Genomic DNA, 21,163 nt, shown 5'->3' on the forward strand with positions numbered 1-21,163 from the left:
CCCTAATCAGCCAGGACTCCCAATTTCAGGGGAAATTGGAAGAGGAAAGCAAAATTTATGTCCTAAAGAATCCAACCACTGAGCTGGTTACCACATTGGTATTTGTGGCACAGTAAACGTTAATGGCTGTGCTACCACAAAGGAGGTCCAGGCAGTCCCCCTAACCAGGTCTCATTCGAAGGGGAGTGAACCTGAGCCTGGGGTACAGGGCCTGTATTACTCTTTATCTTTTCTCTATGTATTTAATTAACATCTCATCCTTTTAACACAACCGGTCTCACATCAAAATACTAGCTTAAAAGGTACTTCTTTTTCTGGGCAAATGCTTCCTTTCTTTCTAGCTGTGCCTGTGAATACAAGGCAGCATGCAGTTATTAGGGACACAGTTAAGGCCAGGCTACCCTCAGAAGTCCCTTGAAGCTCGGGCCCCGAGCTCTGAACTAAACAGAGCCATTGCTGGAGGTCAGGATTCAGACCAGATGCTGGGACCTGCAAGTGGGGAATAAAGAGTCTCCAGAGGAAGGGGACAGGGGCTGTGGAGACATGTTTGATACAGTGGTCCCTGAAATTGCTCATGAGACATCTGATCTGTAATGCTTTGACAAGCCATTGCATTCTCTTATGTTATCCGGTCACACCTGATCAGAAAGTTGTTGCAGTAGATATACTCTAATAAGTATCAGTGAGGGTACGCAATCTTTTTTAATTTTTATTTTTTAATGTTTATTTATTTTTGAGAGAAAGAGCATGAGCAAAGGAGGGGCAGAGAGAGAGGGAGGCACAGAATCTGAAGCAGGCTCCAGGCTCTGAGCTGTCACCACAGAGCCCAATACGGGGCTGGAACTTACAAACCATGAGATCATGAGCTGAGCCGAAGTCGGACACTTAACCGACTGAGCCACCCAGGCACCCCAGGGGTACACAATTTTGAAATGTCTTTAAGAAATGAAGAATATTGAATTATTTTAATATTCAAATTGAAAGTAACTTTACTTAAATTTGTCTAATGATTTTTTTTTTCCATAAAAGTCTCAGTTTATACCAACAAGTAGAATCATGGAGTTCACTACTACCTGCCAAACTTCAGCATCTAAGGTGAGTAAAGTAGGATTTAGCCATTTGTGTCATGTTTTCCATTTGAAGGGTAAAACATTATCAAGGGCTAACTAAATGTCATCATGGTTCATGAGGTTCAGTTAGTGAAGCACTAATACATATTTTTAATTGTCATTATTTTTTTTCTTATTAGAGTGATACATATTTATTAGGAAAAACTTAGAAGATAAAGTATAAGTAAGAAAATTTAAATACCCATTATCCTACTGTCTGGAGATGATGACCAGTTTTAATGTTTTAATATATTTCTTTCCCATATTTTTTCTGTGGTTATATATATGTATTTATAATCATATACATAGATTGCTTCAATCTATGGCTATATATTTGCCTAGAAATATGTTATATATGTAATTCCTACATTGTTTCTTGTGTTTCCTAAATGTTATATTGCCTTATATTCTTCAAATGTGTTATCGTCTAAAATTTAATGTTTAGAGGAAATATTTTTTAAACTTTAGGGCTTTCCAGTTATCCCAATTACACATGGGCATGCACATGCACGCACATGGAAAACTCTACCGCTTTAGTTATTAATATTTTATTTTTTATTTTAAGTTTTTTAAAATGTTTTTTAATTTTATTTCTGAGAGAGAGCGAGACAGCGTGAGCAGGGGAGGGTCAGAGAGAGGGAGATACAGAATCTGAAACAGGCTCCAGTCTCTGAGCTGGACAGAGCCAGCACAGAGCCTGATGCAGGGCTCGAACCCCCGAACCATGAGATCATGACCTGAGCCTAAGTTGGACGCTTAACCGACTGAGCCACCCAGGTGCCCCTAAATACATATATTTTTAAAGTAGGCTCCATGACCTTGCGATTGAAGAGTCAGATACTTTGTCAACTGAGTTAGGTGCCCCAGAAGCAGATTATTTTAGACCAGGTTTAGGGCTGACATTTTAATTTATTTTTTAGTTGTCCAATCTCGTTTTTCAATATAATTCATTGTCAAATTAGCAAACATACAGTGTATACAGTGTGCTCTTGGCTTTGGGAGTAGATTCCCATGATCCATCGCTTATGTACAACACCCAGTGCTCATCACCCATTTACCCCTCCCCCTATCCCCCCATCAATCCTCAGTTTGTTCTCTGTGTTTAAGAGTCTCTTATGGTTTGCCTTCCTCTCTGTTTGAAACTATTCTTTTCCCTTCCCTTCCTCCATGGTCTTCTGTTAAGTTTCTCAAATTCCTCATATGAGTGAAAACATATGATATCTGCCTTTCTCTGACTGACTTATTTCACTTAGCATAATGCCTTCCGGTTCCATCTGCATTGTTGCAAATGGCTGGATTTCATTCTTTCTCATTGCCAAGTAGTATTCCGTTATATATATAAAGCACGCCTTCTTTATCCATTCATCAATTGATGGACATTTGGGCTCTTTCCATAATTTGGATATTGTTGAAAACACTGCTGTAAGCCTTGGGGTACATGTGCCCCTATGTAGTTATCCATATTTCTTAACGGGCAGATAGATGATAGGATTGATAAACCCCATCCAGACTTTAAGATAAATAGATTACTAATGTATATGCACCAGGGAGCCAAAGGCAAGTAAATCTCTGTGGGGAAGAAGTCAGGAAGTGTACCACATTCTCAGTTTGTAGTCTTCTGCCATCTTCAGAATCAAAAGATTTCTGGACTTAGCCCAGCTCTGCTGAATCAAATTCTGAATGAGCTGTTGCAGTGGAATGTATTTGCTCTAGTCTGTTTTGTATACTTCTGCTTTTTAAAAGTGTTTATTAGTAATAAGTATCACCTCATTTCATAAGTTTTTGAGGGAGATGGCAATTAGTTATAAATAAGCTAGCTACCAAATGACAAAAGTTATGTTCTTTGTTATTCAAGGAAAATACAAAAACTCAGAAAGTCAGGCGTTGGGGCCATGACTTGAAGCAGGAGTCTCTTGCATCTTCTGTCAGCCACAGAGGTTGGGAAAAAAACACAGAAGGGACAGACTCTGATGTGGAATACATTGCAGAGACCAAAGTTATGAAGAAGTCTACCCAGAAGAAAGCAAAACCTCAAAAGCAGAGATGTCCAGCAGCCCTGCCAGAAAACATGAGACCAGCCAAGAGATCTCAGGTGTTTTTTTTTCCTTAGTCACAAAATGTATAGTAATTCGCTTATTCTGGAAATAGCATTGGGTAAAGGTTTTGCTTCATTTTCATATTTGTAAAGCACTCTAATTATAGCATACACATTGTCATCTGACTTTCCAGGACAAGGTCCCAATTTCTATTTTTTCTTTTCTATTCTCCTTTGGAGGAAAAGTCAGGTGGCAAATAGCACATCAGCACAGTGTGTGGAGAGGTCAACCAACTGAAGGGCCTCAGAGACTGCCTGGATGGGAAAAGGATTTAAAATCTGTATGTAAGAGAGACATATGCATATAGGATAAGCCTGTAATCTTGAGGATTTTGCATTCAGTGCCTTTATAGCAAAAATGTTTAGCTTTATTTCATAATCGGTAGTGACCCCAGTAGTTGAGGATCTGGAAAAATGGGATATAATCTCGACAATACAATTAAGTGTTGAGACTGATTTTAAAACTGAACCACCCCACAATTTCCAAATGAGTTTGCTTCTTTTAAAAGAATCACTACATTTTTATTCTTATAATGTTACTCTTAATTCCATTTTGAGAACTTGCTGTCAGAGTCAGCTTGTAATAATAAGAATAAGAGGGCATTTACCCTGTGCCAGATTCAGTGCTCAATGCTTACGGACAGTATCTCGCTACCAGTTAAAATATTTTGTAAGCCAAAATTCATTGCCTAGTTTATCTGCCTTGTTCATCAGATTTGATTTCTAATGCCTTTTTTACTCTTTCCCCAAATTAAATTTACCCTTAAAGGGTAGAGATGGATCACCAGAGAAAATATTCAAATAAATTGCCATAGACTCTGAAAGCAATAAACTAATTTAACCAGCAGATATCTACCAAACTTTGCCCGGTGTAAAGATACTGTGTTAAGTATTGTGGGAGACAAGATATTTTCAGCATGGTTCTTTCAAAAGGAATTATTCTGAACAATTTTTATGCTGCAAAAATATCTCACACATTCTTTTGTAAAATCTTTGGCAAATGGTGTGTAGGCTGTTTTAGAAAATCTTTACTGACAGAAATGTATTACCTACTAAGGTAGCCTTCTCATTCCATTTTTGGGTAGCACCTTCTCTTAAAATATTTGAAGTCCAGTTCCCTGTAATTTTGAAGTTTGGGTCCTAAATGTTTCTTTGAGACTATAGAGACTGTCTACAATCAACAGAATTGTCATAATTACTTTGAATTATGTATCATTTACATGCACGTTCATATAATTTATTTAATCTTTGTCCAAAATGCTGCATGTTTATAATGTAAAAAGTAGCTCTATCACTTTATAATCATATTTCCTTTAACCCTTATCTCTGCTCATTAACTGGGCAATTTAGGACTTAGGATTTGTTGGCATATTTTATGTGCAGGTTGCATGCTCTAAAAGCATACACATGATTGGGGCATCTGGTTGGCTCAGTCGGTTTAAGTGTCTGACTTTGGCTCAAGTCATGATCTCACTGTCTGTGGGTTTCAAGCCCCACATCTGGCTCTGTGCCAACAGATCAGAGCCAGGAGCATGCTTAGGATTCTGTGTCTCCCTCTCTCTCTGCCTCTCCCCAGCTTGTGTTCTCTCTCTCTCACTAATAGATAAATAAATTTAAAAAAATTATTAAAGGCATACAAGTAATTGAGAAGTTGAGGTGTGCCCAGGAGTTAAAATAACACATTTTAAACTTTAGATCAAGAGATTCACTGTGTGTGTGTGTGTGTGTGTGTGTGTGTGTGTGTGTGTGTATAAAATTATCTATTATGTGCCGTTCATATGCAGTCAGCTCTACAGGGGATTTAACTGTGAGCAAAACCACTCACAGCCCCTACCTGTATTGAACTGACACTGAGAAAGGCAATCCAATAATGAGACAAATGTAAACTGCTTCTGGGTAGTGTTTAATAACTTAGTAGCGTAAGTACTTATAATAGGGGATTTGACCCTGCCTGCGAGGACTAGCCGTGAAAAAATGATGAAAAACCCTGAAAAAGTGATGCCTGAAGTTTTAGGATTGAATTCCAATTAAACTGATAAAAAGAGGGAAAGAATATTTGCAAACGCAGGCATTTGCTAAAGAAGGAACCTGGTGAATACAAAGCACCTTGAGAAGACAACTAAGCTGTGGTGGGGCAGAGAGATGGAAAGGGGCTGTGGTGTTAAGTGAGTAGGGAGTGACCAGAACCATGCAGGACCCGCAGGCTGTGACGGGGCTTTTGCATTTATTCTAAAAGCAATGACACACCATTGAAGGAAAGTGGTGTGACCTGATTTTCCTTTAGAAAAGATTGTTGATGGCATATGGAGTATGCAGTGAATGCAGTGAATTCAGGCAGAGTAGTTAGGAGGCTGTTAACAGTGGTCTCACAGGGAAATCCTGGCGGCCTGGGATAGTGATGGTGGCGAAACGGAGAGAAGTTCGTACATTTGTTCCTTGTGTGTTTGTCTTGAGGAAGAGACACTGACCCATGGTGGTGATGTGCAGGGTATAGAAGGTGAAGCAGATGGAAATGGCAAGAAGGACAACAGAATTTCTGGCTCTTGTACCTGGTTGGATGGTGGTTCCAATCATTGAAGCAGAGAATGCTAGAAGGTGGCTGGGCCTGTGAGGGGAAATCAGTTTACATAGTTTGAGATTTTCAAGAGGACATGTCAAGTGAGGAGTAAGGGTAAAAAGAAAAGAAAGACTAGACAGAAGCCTGTGGGGTTTTACCGTCTAATGGCTGGCTGAGGTAAGGTGATTGTGAAGGAATGGCCAGGCAGGAAGAAGAAAAGTCAGGTGCTTATTTCATCATTAAAGCTAAGAGGGGGAAATGTCAATTCAAGGAGAGTTGGTCAGAGGGACTAGATTCTTTTTTTTTTTTTTTTAAGAGGGACTAGATTCTATTGAAAGGCCTAAAAAAAGTCCATTTACTTAATGACTTAGTGGTAATAAGGATGATCTCAGGGAAGATTTTATTGTTTTTACTGGAGTGGAGAGGATGGAAACCAGATTAGAGTGGACTGATTAGCAAGTAGAAGGTGAATAAATGAAGACAGGTTCAGAAGATACTCTATGCTTACAGAAATCCAGAAGTAAGAAAGATAGATGAGGAGACTATGGAATTCTCTATAAACTTTGAAAAATGAATTTAACCAAGTTTTAAACTGCAGTGGAAACAACTTTCAATTGCTTGAGGGGTATTTCCAATAAATTTCTGATATCGGGTCCAATAAATACACTGGGCATTACCACTGCCAGAGGAAGTGTAATTAATTTTAACATTAGCCTAAGTAAATGGAATTAGGAAGGCAGATATGCTCCAAATAAATCTTGTAATGTGCCCCAAAAGCTTGATAACAATGGCTCTGGAATTAGCTAATGTTTTAGCTTAAATGTACCACAGTTCAGCTTTATTAACAGAGGTAATTAATTAATTGTTTTTCCTAGAGAATTGTTTTTATCATACTCTTGTGTTTCTCAGAAGGTTCCACTTCCTTTATGCTAAGCAACATCCCCCCCATTTCCTGAAAGCAGAGGTCCCAATGAAAATAATATTCTTATTGTTTCCTACATCTGCAGCTTTTAATTCCTTTTAATTTTCTCCCAATGTCCTTTGTTAATTCATTTCAGTGAGCAAACTAAGCATTTATGCTGGGCCAGGTGCTCAGAACTCAGATTGACACAGTTCCTGCTCTCGAGAAACTCTGAGAAACTCTCGAGAGTTTACCAGTAGGGGTGCCAATCAAAGGAGACCTTTCTCTGTATCATAGATTTATCATACCAGCTGTTTTCCCACTTTTTAAAGTATGAGGACATCTTTTCAAAAAATGACCACAGACATCTTACATAATACTTGACATGCCTAGTACCTATTGGTTGAGAACTATGAAGGGGCATCTGGGTGGTTAGTTGATTGACTGTCTAACTATGGTGCAGGTCATGATTTCGTAGTTTGTGAGTTGGAGCCCCTCACTGGGCTTGCTGCTGTCAGTAAGGAGCCTGCTTCAGATCCTCCATCTCCCTCTCTCTGTGTCCTTCTCCTGACTTCTCTCTTGCTCCCTCTCTCACTCTCAAAAAAAAAAAAAACAAAAAAAAAAAACCAACCACAAAACAAAAAACTATGCAAGAGAAAGCCATCATAGATATTTTGAAATAAATGTATATCTTATGTCCCCCCAGTAACATCTACATAAATTTTAAGAACACTTTGTATATCCATATGAGACGTTATTCATTCAGTGTATGGGCAATAATTCATGGGGATAATTTGCCAAATACTACAAGCCCTTTAAATTCACTGTTGACCCCCATAGTCTACAGCAGTCATTTCATACTTAATCTGCCTTATGACAGTTTTACTTCATTGTGTATTGTCATTTTACTTTTCTAAGTACTTTTCTAAATCATATACTTCTTGAGGGCAAATATCAGAAATTGAATTTCCTCTTTATCCTACAGAAGTTTGCAGAAGTTAACAGAAGCTGAATAAAGACAGTTTAATGGGTACCAGTGACTGCTGCTAACTCTCGTATATTTTTTGTTGGTATTCTGCCATAGGTCTCTTCTCGGGAGATGAGTAGGAAGCAGAGTGAAAACCTGGTGCAGGAATGTAAGGCTTTGACTGAAGTTGAAACCAGCAACAGAGATCCAGATATCATCCTGGTGAGATAAATTTTACCGACTAAGTGATACATTGATTATTTATTCCCATTCATGAAGGCTAGAGGAATCCAAGAAGCATATCATATTAGTACCTCAAAGTAACTGGAACATTTTATTGAATAGCCTAGTTTTTAGGTGAAGAAATAAGACTCAGAAAAGTTAGTTACGTGTCCAGGCTACATGAAGTTGTGAAAATATAACGGGGACTTGTACCTCCAGACCACTAGTCCATGGTGCTTTTCGTTTTAGTTGTCAGTGTGAGAAAGCTTTAGAAGTATGTAAGTTCATATAAATTATGTACATAACTTGAAGGTCATTCTGAAACCTCCTGCATGCCCAAAGCCAAAGCATGTGATTCTTTCTGTAATTCATAATATGGATCCTTGCCAGAAAGAATCATTCTAAACTGACTTACCTTTGGCTACAGGCAAAAGCCCCAGAGAAGTCTGTTCAAGAAATGCAGATACATTTCTGTTTATGCCACTAGATTATGTATCCCTGATTCTAATTTCAGTCATCATTATCAAAGAGCTATGGATATAACTATACCTTAGATCCCAGCAGAGTTGCTTTGCTCCCTGATCCAAGAGTGAAAGAAAGCCTTTGGTAATTAGGAAGAAGTGACCCAAGGACTGGTCTCATGAGGAACACTTCATCTGTGAAGCCATTGAAAGACATTGTCCCTTTTGTTACTTAGTGTTCTTTGTACTATAATTTAAAAGTTCATTTAGACTTTGGAATTTAACATCAGGAAAAAATCCATTCAGTGCTTCCTTTTATCAGAATATGAACATCATTACTCACTATAGTTCTCTTCTTACTTTGATCACCAAGAAGCTTATAGCTAAACTTTAAGAATGACTGTAGTCCCCTAGATATTTGCTATTTATTGACATGATAATACAGAAGAGAGTATTTAGAAAGGGGCCTGGCATCATCATATATGTCTTTAGGTAAGATATCTCAAAATGCTATTTGGAATTGTGGATTAAGTTTTATTTGCCAGTGAGCCAGTAAGGAACATATGTCTTCGGACTTCAGCCTAATTTTTGTGTCTGTCAGCAGAAAATCATGTGTCAGAAAATACGCGATGTAACAACAATGGAGGTTTTATTTAAAACATTTGCTCATTATGGAAAATTTCAAACATACTAGAATCAGCTCCTACGTGCTCATTTCCCAGCTCTGCAGTGACCCCCTCACATCTAGTCTTGTCTCCTCCACACGCCTTACCTACCCCCTTACTCTCAGACATCACATCACTTCGTCGATCAATTATCATTGTTTGAAGAAGCCATCTGAAGGAATGTTGAAAAGGTCTAGGTGTGATTTGTGAAACGGTGCAGGAAAAACCTTCATATTGACAAAAAGAAACAACAATTTCCTAAAGAAAGGAATCACCAAACTACGGTAGAACCTTGGTTTGTGAACATAATTCATTCTGGAAACATGCTTGTAACCCAAAACCCTTGCATATCAAAGCACATTTCCCCATAAGAAATAATGGAAACTCAGATGATTCATTCCACATCCCAAAAATATTCCTATAAAAATGATTACAAGATTGTAAGATAATACAAAATAATAAAGAAAATACAAAATATAAAGAAAGGTAAACAAGTTCACCTGCACTTATCTTTGAAAATTTTTGTGGCTGGTATGAGAGACACAGGAGAGAAGAGGGTTATTGAGTAGGATGACTTTCACTGTCATTAACAGAATCACTATCTATTGGCTCAGTGGAATTTTTTTCTTTTCGTGCAACTTTAACAAGGAACCTATCCAATGACTCATGCTTTTGCCTCCTTTTGAGGATTTCATGGAAATGTGGCATTGCATTGTCATTAAATAGATTCATCACTTGCACTGCTACAGCCTTTTTCAGGTGATGATTTTCTACAAAATTTTGCACTGTTTCCCACATTTTACACATCTCCTTAATCTCATTGGAATGCATGATGGAAAGACCAACCTTTTGATGCATGAGGGGCCATTGTATACCCTCATGTGTATGTTGACTGCAGTACAGTATTAATAAACTCTTGTCATATACTGTATTTAATGTCATTGGCAATAAGGCAGCAGAGTAAAGGGTCTATGTCTTCAGGCAGCCTGACCTTGAAAGAAGCCAAGCATTCCTAAGATTACTCTTGTGTGGAAAAGGAAGGGACTGTCTATAGATACTTTGAAGTGACAAAAAATATACAGGTGCCTGTTGTGGGCACCTTCCAGTGTTCTGAAAAATCATTGATTTCTGCCAAACACTGTGGCCTGAGACTGAGCATCCAAGCATGGGAGTTGATCACCCACAATCCCACAATGAGAGAGATTGAGAGACAGAGAGAGAGAGAGAACCATTGGCTTAGTTGTGACATTTGGTGTCATGTACTATTCATATCGCAAAAACATTGCTCCTTTATCAAGTTAAAATTAATTACAAATGTTTGCAAAAGTCTTGCGGAGCACTCATAGAACAAGTTACTAGCAATCCGAGGTTTCACTGCATTTGCAAAAGGAAATGGGTCAAAATTTAATCAGCCGCCAGAAAGGAAGAGAAAGCCCAACTAGTTGTAAATAACACCACGTCTCGGAAGCAAACCGTGATGTAGCTGCACCTGTGAGCAGTACTGGTCACCGCCTGCTTACCAGTATCTGCTTGGCATGTTTTCCGCGTAGCTGTTGGTTTGTCACCTCCCTTCCTTTTAGCAAGTACTTTTTCATCAAATAGATATGACATTTATATTAAAATTTTTGTTGTCTTTTTGTGTCATATTTCTCAAGTTTTATGTTACTTCTATGTGTGTGTGTGGTAGGATTTATTTGTGCCCCACTGATTTTAGCAGGAAGTCTGTTCTCAAACTCAGTGTGTCTAATTAATTTGGATAAATATGCCTTATCCACAGATGCACATTAATTTCTCTGTTTGGCTGTAGGTGCAGGAATTCCAGTAGGACATAATTGCTTCTGAATGCTTGTCTGTCTGTGCTTTCTTAAACTCAGAAATTAAAAAAATGGTTCTTCTTCACCCTTGGCCTTCTACCCAGTTATCTTCTACTTGTAGTGCTTACATGTGTATGTGAATATGTGCATATGCTTTAACTCTGACTCTGTCCTTGTCTCATTTAAAGAAGGAAGGCACTGAGGGCTGAGTGCTGCAAGTGGTGATCACTTAGAGAGGAACAATTAAATACCATGCAGGATACTTCTCACCACCTCACAACCAGGGGGTTTATTATTTTGAAGTAACTGGGGCCCTGGGCCTTATTTTCAAGTTTAGTAGAATCAGAAATATACGTTCTGTACATCAAAGAGGGTCCAATTCACAGGGATGATCTTACACTATCCAAACTCATGAGACTCTTGTGTAAGAGCCTAATGGCAGTTGGGTCATTTGAAAGATAGACACAGCCTCTGTCCATTTGGAAGGCACATGTTGACTTACACCATGCAGTCACACCCTTTATGCCAGTCTGCATGGGCTGGCCAATTACAGGCTGACGGTTGCTGGTGAATTACGTCCCTGAATGTTTAAAAGGCTTCCAGCTAAGCTAGGCTGCGACGTCCACCTCCCCTAAAATGCGTGACAGGGACAATGTTACCAACGCAACTGACTAACACTAAAAGGACGCTAGCCCAGCGCCAGGGCCCTGTGTCTCCCTGTGCTCCCAGGAATGTATCTTTCTCACGATGTATGGAGAATAGGTCCATGCTGATAAGCATGTTCTTTCTTATGTTGTGTCTGTCAGTCTGCCTTTTGAATGGATTTTTTTTCATATTAGCCTAGTTCATTCTTCTCTCTTCCAAATTTTGGGCTCACTTCACTCTGGCTGTCCTGCCAGCAGTTGTACAACATAGTGAAATGGCGACAATGTTGATGGCTTTTCAGATCTCTAGCAAACCTGCCATTGCTGGTCACTGCAGCCGTGGTATCCCTCGTCCCCCAAGACCTCTCATCTGTGGAGGCTCAGCCTTACTGCTCTTTCACCCTTGCACCTAACTGCTTCCCTTGCTCACTCTGCCTCATTCTTGAGGAATGCTTCTTACATTCCTATCTCTTCAGGGCCTATAGTCTATTGAAGCTATTTTTTAGGAAAGCATATTCTTTTGTTTTATTTCTTTTCTCACTGAGACAATCCTCATTTTCTAGTCATTTTTAATGTTTGTCTCTTTGCCCCGCACTGTGTCACATATTTAATGTGCTCCCAGATCATTCATGTGGTGCATTGGATTTCATTTTCCTTATCTACAGTTGCTTTTCTGATCACATAGTTCACTGGTGTCACCTCTGTGGCATTTTTTTTTTCATTTTGATATTAATTTATGCTTGGCCTGTTAGCCAGCTCAGTCCATGCATTTTCAAAGTCCATGCAGTGAGAATGTTCTTGGTAAGACCTTGCACGTCAACTGGCGCTGTGGAAGTCTCCAACTGGGATTCAGTTAAAACTCTAGGCATTTTCTAGAGATTAAAAAAGTGTCATGAAAATAATGAGGAGTTTTTAAAGAACATCTCAAACCTCTCCAAAATGCCCTAGGTAGCCTCCCCGTTGGACCTTTGGAGGTGTTATGTGTGGGGCTATCAGTTTGCACTGCAGCAAACTTCTTTTATTATTTTTCATGAGCTTGTTAGCTCAGCTGCAGTTCCTCCATCACTTTGGGGTAGCTAATGTGACCCAGATTTATTATCTCTGACCTTGTAAGACTGTATTCTGCTGAAATTCTGCGGTGTGTGTGCCCAGGTATGTGTGTTTTAGTGGGATTAGCCTTTCCTGTTCTCTGTGACAATGATGAAATTCAGGCACCATGCTTCACATGTATCATCTCCTCCAGTTTTCTTTGTAACCCGAAGGGGTAAGTTCTCTCTTCATCCCCGTCTTAAGAGGTGAGGAAAATAAACTTGCTCAGGGTCACACTGCCGGGAAGTGATCACCTTGAGCCCCAGCTGTTTAGCTTGAACTCTCACTTTCTTAACCACGTCTCCCGATGACTTCTCCAATTATCATCCATACGCTGTCCCCCATGTCTGTTCGCTCAGCCCATTCCACACAGGCTGGCTGGAGTACACAAATCCACAGGGCTGAGGATTTCCAGGTAGAAGTAAATACTGCCTTGATTAACATTCAGCATTTGGGTTTATACAGGTTTCCTAAGTTCTATAGACGGACCTTCTCCAGCCAGGAGTCTTGAATTCATTTCAAAAAATCAATCCATCCTCCTTGCCCACATTAAGCTAACTTCCCTTTAGCACATTTTCGCCCTTACCTTCCCTAAATCTGACCTATCCAGTAAAGTTCTTTTCTGCCTAAGACCTGGCTCTTCTCTTTCCCATCAACCTCGAGTCACATAGTAATCATCAGGATCATCATCACAGGGATGATTCTTGGAAAAGAAAATCTTCTCCAGGACTGTCACTTGTTATAATGTGGTTGTGGTCCTGCCTTGGCCACCAACCCCTTCTATGAGTTGGCATTGCCTGACCTTTGGCCTCCAGAAAATCCTATTCTTTTTCATCTTCTATGCTCAGAATACATCCCCTTCCCTCTCTTTTGATGAATAGTAGATATTCTGAACTCTTTCTGTCTCAGGCATTTTGAATCCTATGTGTAAAGTTCAAAATTTTTCCCAGTTAACCCCGGATGGGATGGCAGAAGAAATTCTTTTAGGTCACCTCTTATAGATGCACCAGCCTCTGTCAGGGGAATCAATGTCTGAGTGAAGGTTACTACAGTTTGGCTTTACTGGAACATTGCCCTGTGGTGCTGTTGTAATTAAAAGTTTGTCTAAGTTCAATTAAAAACTCCAGCGCACTGCTATGTGATATATTGGCAGTTCGACTTTACTAGAGGCAAAAAATGTGGCATTTGAACTCCATACCATCACAGTGCCCCTCAGAATGAAGCCATCTGCTCAGCTGTCACTGCACTAGGCTTAGCAGAAGCAATAAAAATAAAAGCAAAGCAGTGGGACTATATCACCAAGCATCCTAGCAAGTCACAGTCTCAAGTCGTGTCGCCAGATGAGATGTGAGAAGAGGCAGTACAGACTACGTGTCCCAGGGCGTGACTGGAAAGGTGACTGGGAAATTAGGCTGCAAAGCTCCAGTAGATGGTCAGGAAAGGAAGTGATCAATTTGAAGAAAGCTTCAAAATTCAGAACACCAAGGGAGTAAAATCACAAATGCCAACAGTAAGTTAGAGAAGTTGAGTGGAAATAATTTTCTGAGACTCAAGTCAGAGTGATAAAAGTACCAACTTTTTGTTGCACGTGTCTATGCTTTTATCTGGGTGGAGCGTGTGCTCCAAACTGATACATATTTTCTGACTCTAATATGAAGCAACATTTACCTACTTCCTAAATACTGGTATTTGCTGTGTTTCCAAATTTTATAATACTTTTGTGTGTGTGTCTGCTCTGAATATCAGTAGCAAACCCAGGTTACTCAGACAGTGAAAGAACATTTGTTGTGGTTATTTTGGGTTAAGTTAGACCTGCCTATTTATTTATTTTATTTTAAGTGTATTTATTTATTTTGAGAGAGAAGAAGGGGTGCAAGCAGGGGAGGAGCAGAGAGTGAAAGATGGAGAGAGAGAATCCCAAGCAGGCCCCACTCTGTGCTGACAGGGGGGCTCTATCCATCAACTGTGAGATCATGACCTGAGCTAAAATCAAGAATTCAGCATTTTAAAAACATTTTTTAAATGTTTTATTTATTTCTGAGAGAGAGAGAGAGAGAGAGAGAGAGAGAGAGAGAGAGATGGTGTGAGCAGGGGAGGGTCAGAGAGAAAGGGAGACACAGGATTTGAAGCAGGCTCCAGGCTCTGAGCTAGCTGGCAACACAGAGCCCGATGCGGGGCTTGAACCCATGAACTGTGAGATCATGACCTGAGCCCAAGTCGGATGATTAACTGACTGAGCCACCCAGACACCCCCAAAATTCGACATTGAACGAACTAAGCCACCAAGGTGCCCCCTAGACCTGCCTATTTAATAACCGGGAATAATACTACCATTTTGGTGGGACTGACTTGAGTCTTTTTGTTCTCTGTGGCCATTTTGGTCACTTTTGGCTTGCACCTGGCCTCAGGCGCAGATTGGCAGATGGATTCATTTCATTTCCCTAATCTGCAGATGTTTTAGAAAATTTAATGGCCAGATCATCATTGCCAGATGTATTTCAAGAGTTTGGCAATGAAGTTCCTGTATTTGCTATGAAAGTAGTAACCTCTATTGTCTAGCCCAGAAGGTGCCACTCTCTGGGGCTAAAGAAAGATATGTGAATAAAGGAATGAGTGGATGGAACCATCTTCCTGTCTCAGAACTAAGTCCTTTACCAATTGTACCTGGTTAGCATTTTGGGGTATCCTTCAAAAGAGGCTGATTCTAGTTCAGGAAAGTCATCAACCAGGTTTGAATCCCTAGGGCCACTGACAGGGACTCTGTGGCATGTCACAAAATCTGGGGGACATCTGGAGTAGCTGACGAGTTTCCAGTGTCTAGGTCTATGCTCTGTGGCAGCCAAAATAAGACCAAACCACAATACCCAAAAATAACAGCTACAGCACTCTGTTTTGGCATCAGTACTATATGACAGTGAGGTGAAAAGATGACTTGGTAGCCTCAAAGCAAGCAGAAAAAGAAGAAAAACAAATAACCTGCACGGCCAGTCCCTAAATCAGCTGCATTCACCCTAAATACGCATCATTTTTCCAACTTCTAACAGAAATTGTTTTTTTAATGGGAAACTGCTCGGGTATTGCAATAACATGATTTCAGATGATCGAAGTTGCCTAACTCAAAAGTAGGCCATTTCTTAGTTTTCCTGGTTGATGATGTTACCGTCGCCTCTATATGAACTTGTATAATGCTGTGATTGTTGCTAACGGCATCAGAAATTTCATAGGAGGTAGCCAGTCCTTTATGAGATACAAACCAGAGCTGCCCTGAGGCCTTCAGTGGAAAAATGGTCTATACTCACTCTCAACAGCATAATCCATCAGCTCACCGGCAGACTTACAACAGACACAGAGTCAGTGTGTGATACAGCCCCTGACCGAAAGGAAAATCTCATGAGCAACTCCTGATCTGAATAGTCTAGTGCCAGTGTACTAGAATCTGAATATGTCATACCAGCACCCATGTACATTAGGGCAAATATATCGAACAATACTATGTTAAAGATTTTGAGAGACACACACAAAGAATATATGATCCTTGCTCTAAAGGAGCAGGAAAATTGGAAGATAATTTTGCAAAACCACGTGTTAGCATTATTTTATGGAAAGTTGACAGGCTCTGTGCTCTGACAGACCCAGGTTCAAATTCAAACTTACCTGCCGCTTGTCAGTTGTATCAACTTACTGTCCTTTGTTTTCTTGTCTATAAAATGAGAATAATAATATTGCCTCCTTTCAAGGTTTTTATGAGAATTAATGTGATGATTTGTGCACAGAATGAAAATAGTTATTTGTGTTATGAAAAACATTTTTAAGAGCCATTTTCTGAAGGGGCCAAATTCAAGCCTTTATTGGTTGAGCTAGGAGATGGGAGTAAAGAATGAAAATTGAGAGAGGGACATCACTTTGTGGAAGCCAAGGGAGGGCCAGAGGCAGTACGCATGAGGGGTTGAGGGAAGGGGAAGGGCAATCTCAAGCTGCAGACCTGGTGCTGCCGAATTGGAGAGGCTGGAGGGTGAAGTGTGGGGAGAGAGGCGAGAAGGCAGGCAGCAGATGAGGAAGTAGAAACACAGGTGCTTTACGGTGATTTGAAATTGATTTTTACCGTATATCACCATTTCCTCCATTTCTCAACATAGTCTTCAGTAAAATCTCTGTATTTATTAACGCTTTATAGAGTTGACTTTGTTTTTGGGGGATGGACCCAGGTTCTGCTCTGAAGTATCATGCAAGAATCAAGGCTACAAGATCCCAGTCTTATCTGGGTTACGTAGACAAGACGCTTGGCTGTTAATAATAATGAAAACTGTAATTACGAGTCATAGTTACTCAGAGAAAGGAAGAAATCAGTATGGGCTGGAGTAACTAAAAAGGAAAGAGAAGGGCTTACACTTGTCTTGAAAGGTGGGAAACATTTACAAGAGGGAAGGAGGGAAGGGCACACCAGGTAAAGAGAACTACACAGGCAAAGGTGACAGAGATGTGGAGGCAAAAGTGTATGTGGTGCTTCTAGAGAATTCTGAGGAGAGCCTTCTAGTCATAGCAGAGGGAGCTTGTTAAGAAGTACTGACATTATGTTCTGATAACTTAGAATAACATTGAGAAGGGCTTTGTAAGCCAGATAAAGAGTCTGTACTTGAGGTAGTAACCAGTCAGGATCTGTGGGCATGTTTTGAGAAGGAACGTTTAATCATGGAGATTTTATTTAGAAAAATTAATTTGGGGACACCTGGGTGGCTCAGTCAGTTAAGCGTCCCACTCTTGGTTTTGGCTCAGGCCATGATCTCACGGTTTGTGAGTATGAGCCCCACATCAGGCTCTGCATGGACAGCATGGAGTCTGCCCAGGGTTCCCTCTCTCCCTCTCTCTCTGCCCCTCCCATGTATGCTTGCTTTCTCTCTCTCAAAAATAAACTTTTCTTAAAAAATTAAGAAAAAATTGAACTAGGTTGCGCTAAAGCTGCTGTACTGGGCAAAGGAGAAACTAAAGACCAAAGAATCAGGTCTGATCTGCTCCCTAAAGATTGTAGTATAAGGATGACAAGGAAAATGGAACCATTTGGAAGGAAAAAGAACAGTGGAGCACGGGAGCACGGGAGAGCAAACAGTGACAGAAGTTTCAAGATGGCAGCCTGGAACAGCATGTTACAAATAGGAAGAGAAGAGTTGACCAGGGGATCTGAGTGGGCACATGTGGGACTAAAGATCTGAAGGTTTATTCGGTAAAATGTTCAAGCACAAGCACCTTGAAGTTGGTTGGAAATAATGGGAGCAAATGTGAAAAGTTAAGGGTGATGATGCTGATCAGGCCATTGTTTGAATAAGGGTGATAGTTTAACAACTCCCCCCCACCCCCCGCCCCTCAAATTTTAACAGGTTCATTGAAGGATTCAATGTAGACAGAAAAATAAATATCCTGGGGGACTTGGGACACAGAAGGCTACAGAATCAAGGGAAGAAGGAATTACAAGAGACCTCATGCTTCCCCATCTCAGTGAATGTCCCCACCATTCACAGTTACTGAGGCCACAGCCTAGGAGGCTCCTGCATTCCTCTCCGTCTTGCACACCCAGTGCTCACCCTGTCAGCCAATTGCGCCGAATCAACCTTTGAATGGGCCCCCTGTGCTTCCCATTCCACAGCCACCACCCTGCCTGATTCACCAACATCCCTGTCAGGGCTACCGCCGTAGCCCTGTCAATGATCTCACTCTTCTGTTGGCCTCCACAGTCTAAAAATCTGACTATTTTCATTTAAAAGAGAAGTTAGATCATGCCCTTCTCTTCCTCTGAACCCTCCGGCGGCTTCTGCTCACACTGAGAACAGAACTCAGTGTTCTTGCTGTGGCCTCCGAGGCCCTAGATGACCTGCCCTGACCTCCTTTACAGTCTCATCCTTACCGCCCCCTTCTTCCACTCCACTGTCGCCACCCTGACCTTCCTTGTTCTCCAACACCTTAAACTCAGCTTTGCTTCACTGACTTTTCCTTGGCTGTTTGTAATGCCTGGACTCCACTCCCCCAGCAACGCGCATGTGCCGTCAAGACTTTCTTTGGTTCTGCGAGTATACTGGGTGGCAGTAACTCTCTTAGGCACTGGGGATACAGCAGGAAGATAACAGGCCATCTCCCCATCCTCACGGCACTTCCATTCTAGTGGGGGAGTCAGACCACGGACAAGACAAAGAAGTAAACTGTGTGGCAGGGTGGGTGATGGTAAGTGCTAAGGAGAACAGCAAAGCAGAGGAAAGGGGGAGGAGGTCTCAGTGTCGGGCATGGTGGGGTGAGTACACTTTTATACAGAGTCAGCATGAAAGGCCCGACTGAAGCAAGTTTGAAAAAAAAAAAAAAAACGAGAAAAAAATTGGAAGAACAAGCAAATCAACAGCAAACAAATCAAAGACACTGAGAGAACCTGGCATGTTTGCGGAAAACGGGTAGAGGGGAGACATGGAGGGTACGGGGTGAGAACAGGGGGGCCCGGAAAGGTAGCAGGGCTCAGATGCGGCGCACCTGGGCTCTTGTCTTCCTCTTGCCTGTGTTTCTTTTCTTCACAGAACTTAACATATCAATCTGTTTATTTGTTTAACATCTCTTTTTCCCTCACTAGAAAATAGTCCATAAAGGTGGGACTTTGTATTCTTCATCATAACAGTGTCTGACCCATACTGGGAACTCAGTTTTATCGCATACATTTATGGATGAAAGAGAGAAGCCTGGAACATAATGTTCACTATGGAAGAGTGAGAACAGAAAAGGCCTCTGAATTTATTTTTTTATTTTTTTAATGTTTGTTTATTTTTGAGAGAGAGACAGAGCATGAGCAGGGGAGGGACAGAGAGCGAGGGAGACACAGAATCAGAAGCAGGCTCCAGGCTCTGAGCTGTCAGCACAGAGCCTGACATGGGGCTTGAATTCACAAGCCATGAGATCATGACCTGAGCTGAAGTTGGATGCTTAACTGACTGAGCCACCCAGGTGCCCAGAAAGGGCCTTTGAATTTGGCAGGACGGCATCACTGCTCTGGTAGCCTTTTGGGGTCTTTGATAATAGTAAATGCTTATGATAGACATCGAGGGGCAAAGAAATAGAAGGAAAGAAAGCAGATAAAGTGATACCGAGCAGTTCTTAAGCATCCTTAACAACATCTGAATTAGATAAATGTTACAGAGCCATCTGTAGTATGGTTCTCTCTCTCTCTCTCTCTCTCTCTCTCTCTCTCTCTCTCTCTCATTTATGCTTTATTTATCCCCTTAAATAGATACTTCACAAAACTGAGCATGTGATATTATGCTGAGCCCCTGCATCCTTTGGAGAAATGACAAATCCCACTCTGCTCATTGTTAACATAATTTTAATTAAGGGATTTAAAATCCCATGTTAAGACTTGACTATAATCTCATTTACTGTTCGGGAGGTGTTACCGGTTTCATGACTGAGGTACAATCTTAGGAAAGAGATATCCCCACACTGCAGAGTATGAAACACCGTTAAGCCTGAGAGACTGCAGAACACTTCTTTAATGAAATGATGTATATGAAAGAGCTTTGTAAGTAGTATCAAAATATACAAGTAGTGTCATTGAAAAGACAACTGCCTGTCTTACTGTCTCAACCTGAAAACATTCAGACCTTCAAAGCCACAAGTACATTGTAACAGAAGAGAGCATTCTATGAACTCAGATATTTACACAGTGTTATTTAAAAGGACATACTATAGCTGTGAATTGTTTATCCAAAACCTTTTAAGCATCACTATGCCAAAGAATAAAGAAAATACGAGAAGGGAAAAGAGAAGAAGAAAACCTCTCCAGCAGTACAGATGGGAAAACTTTGTTTGAGTACCATTTTTGGAGGGAGGGGACACATCTGATGCTCACAGAAACAGCCGCTACAAGACAGGGCTCAAAGCAGGGAATTAAACAATAAAATGCAAAAGCAATTAATTTCATGAGTCTGTGCGGATAACACCACCAACAAAAGTTTCTTACTGGGGGTGCTGTCAGTTTTGTTAATCTTGGATACTTCCGTCTTGTCTGATTTTTATCACAAGGAAGAGGTGCTAAAGAAAATGAACACGTTCTGAACGGGATTATCATGGATTACAACAAAGTGATTATAACTAGAGGCATCACATAGTTCCTCTCATCAGCTTATCTTCTGGTTGCTGTTATGCTGCTTATAAACTGGTCAAAAATGTTTAGTTCAAAGTTAGAGGCACTTAAAAAAGCATGTAGATTTCCCGTATATATGTATCAGCACTTAGAAGAAGACCTTAAGTTTTATGATACATCAGAGATAAATAAGGTGCACATTTTAAGGTCATTTTGCAAAATCAACTTTAAAAAATACACGTGCTTTATTTACTTCTGGGGCACAAATTTTTCTTTTACAGTACAAGTACAAAACTATTCTGAAATGGGCAAAAGCAGCTTAGAATCAGTTATATTTATTTGCCTTTACCTACCAAGGCTTTTCTTTTGATGGACTTGAGTGAAATAGAAACAGCCATGAAGGACAGCCTCACAGGTCTTCTGTTGCTAGGCTACGCGTGTGCCCATTTAACCTGCTTCCTGACAGAGCACAGTTTTCAGAGTGCCATGTAAAATATATGTCTGTGTTTCCTGGGAGCAGAGAAAGGGAGGG

At 40.6% G+C, this 21,163-nt stretch overlaps 1 protein-coding gene across 1 annotated transcript in view; it reads left to right on the forward strand.

The window, feature by feature from the left end:
• Positions 1-21,163, forward strand: part of MORC1 (MORC family CW-type zinc finger 1) — a 164,161-nt gene that overhangs the window by 115,196 nt on the left and 27,802 nt on the right. The window contains 4 exon segments of the mRNA XM_039244970.1: positions 1,030-1,095; positions 2,965-3,203; positions 3,395-3,485; positions 7,747-7,851. Coding sequence (XP_039100901.1) covers positions 1,030-1,095; positions 2,965-3,203; positions 3,395-3,485; positions 7,747-7,851 — 501 coding nt within the window.

Source organism: Hyaena hyaena, unplaced genomic scaffold, assembly GCF_003009895.1.
Source record: "Hyaena hyaena isolate Hyena2069 unplaced genomic scaffold, ASM300989v1 scaffold_251, whole genome shotgun sequence".
Taxonomy (NCBI): domain Eukaryota; kingdom Metazoa; phylum Chordata; class Mammalia; order Carnivora; family Hyaenidae; genus Hyaena; species Hyaena hyaena.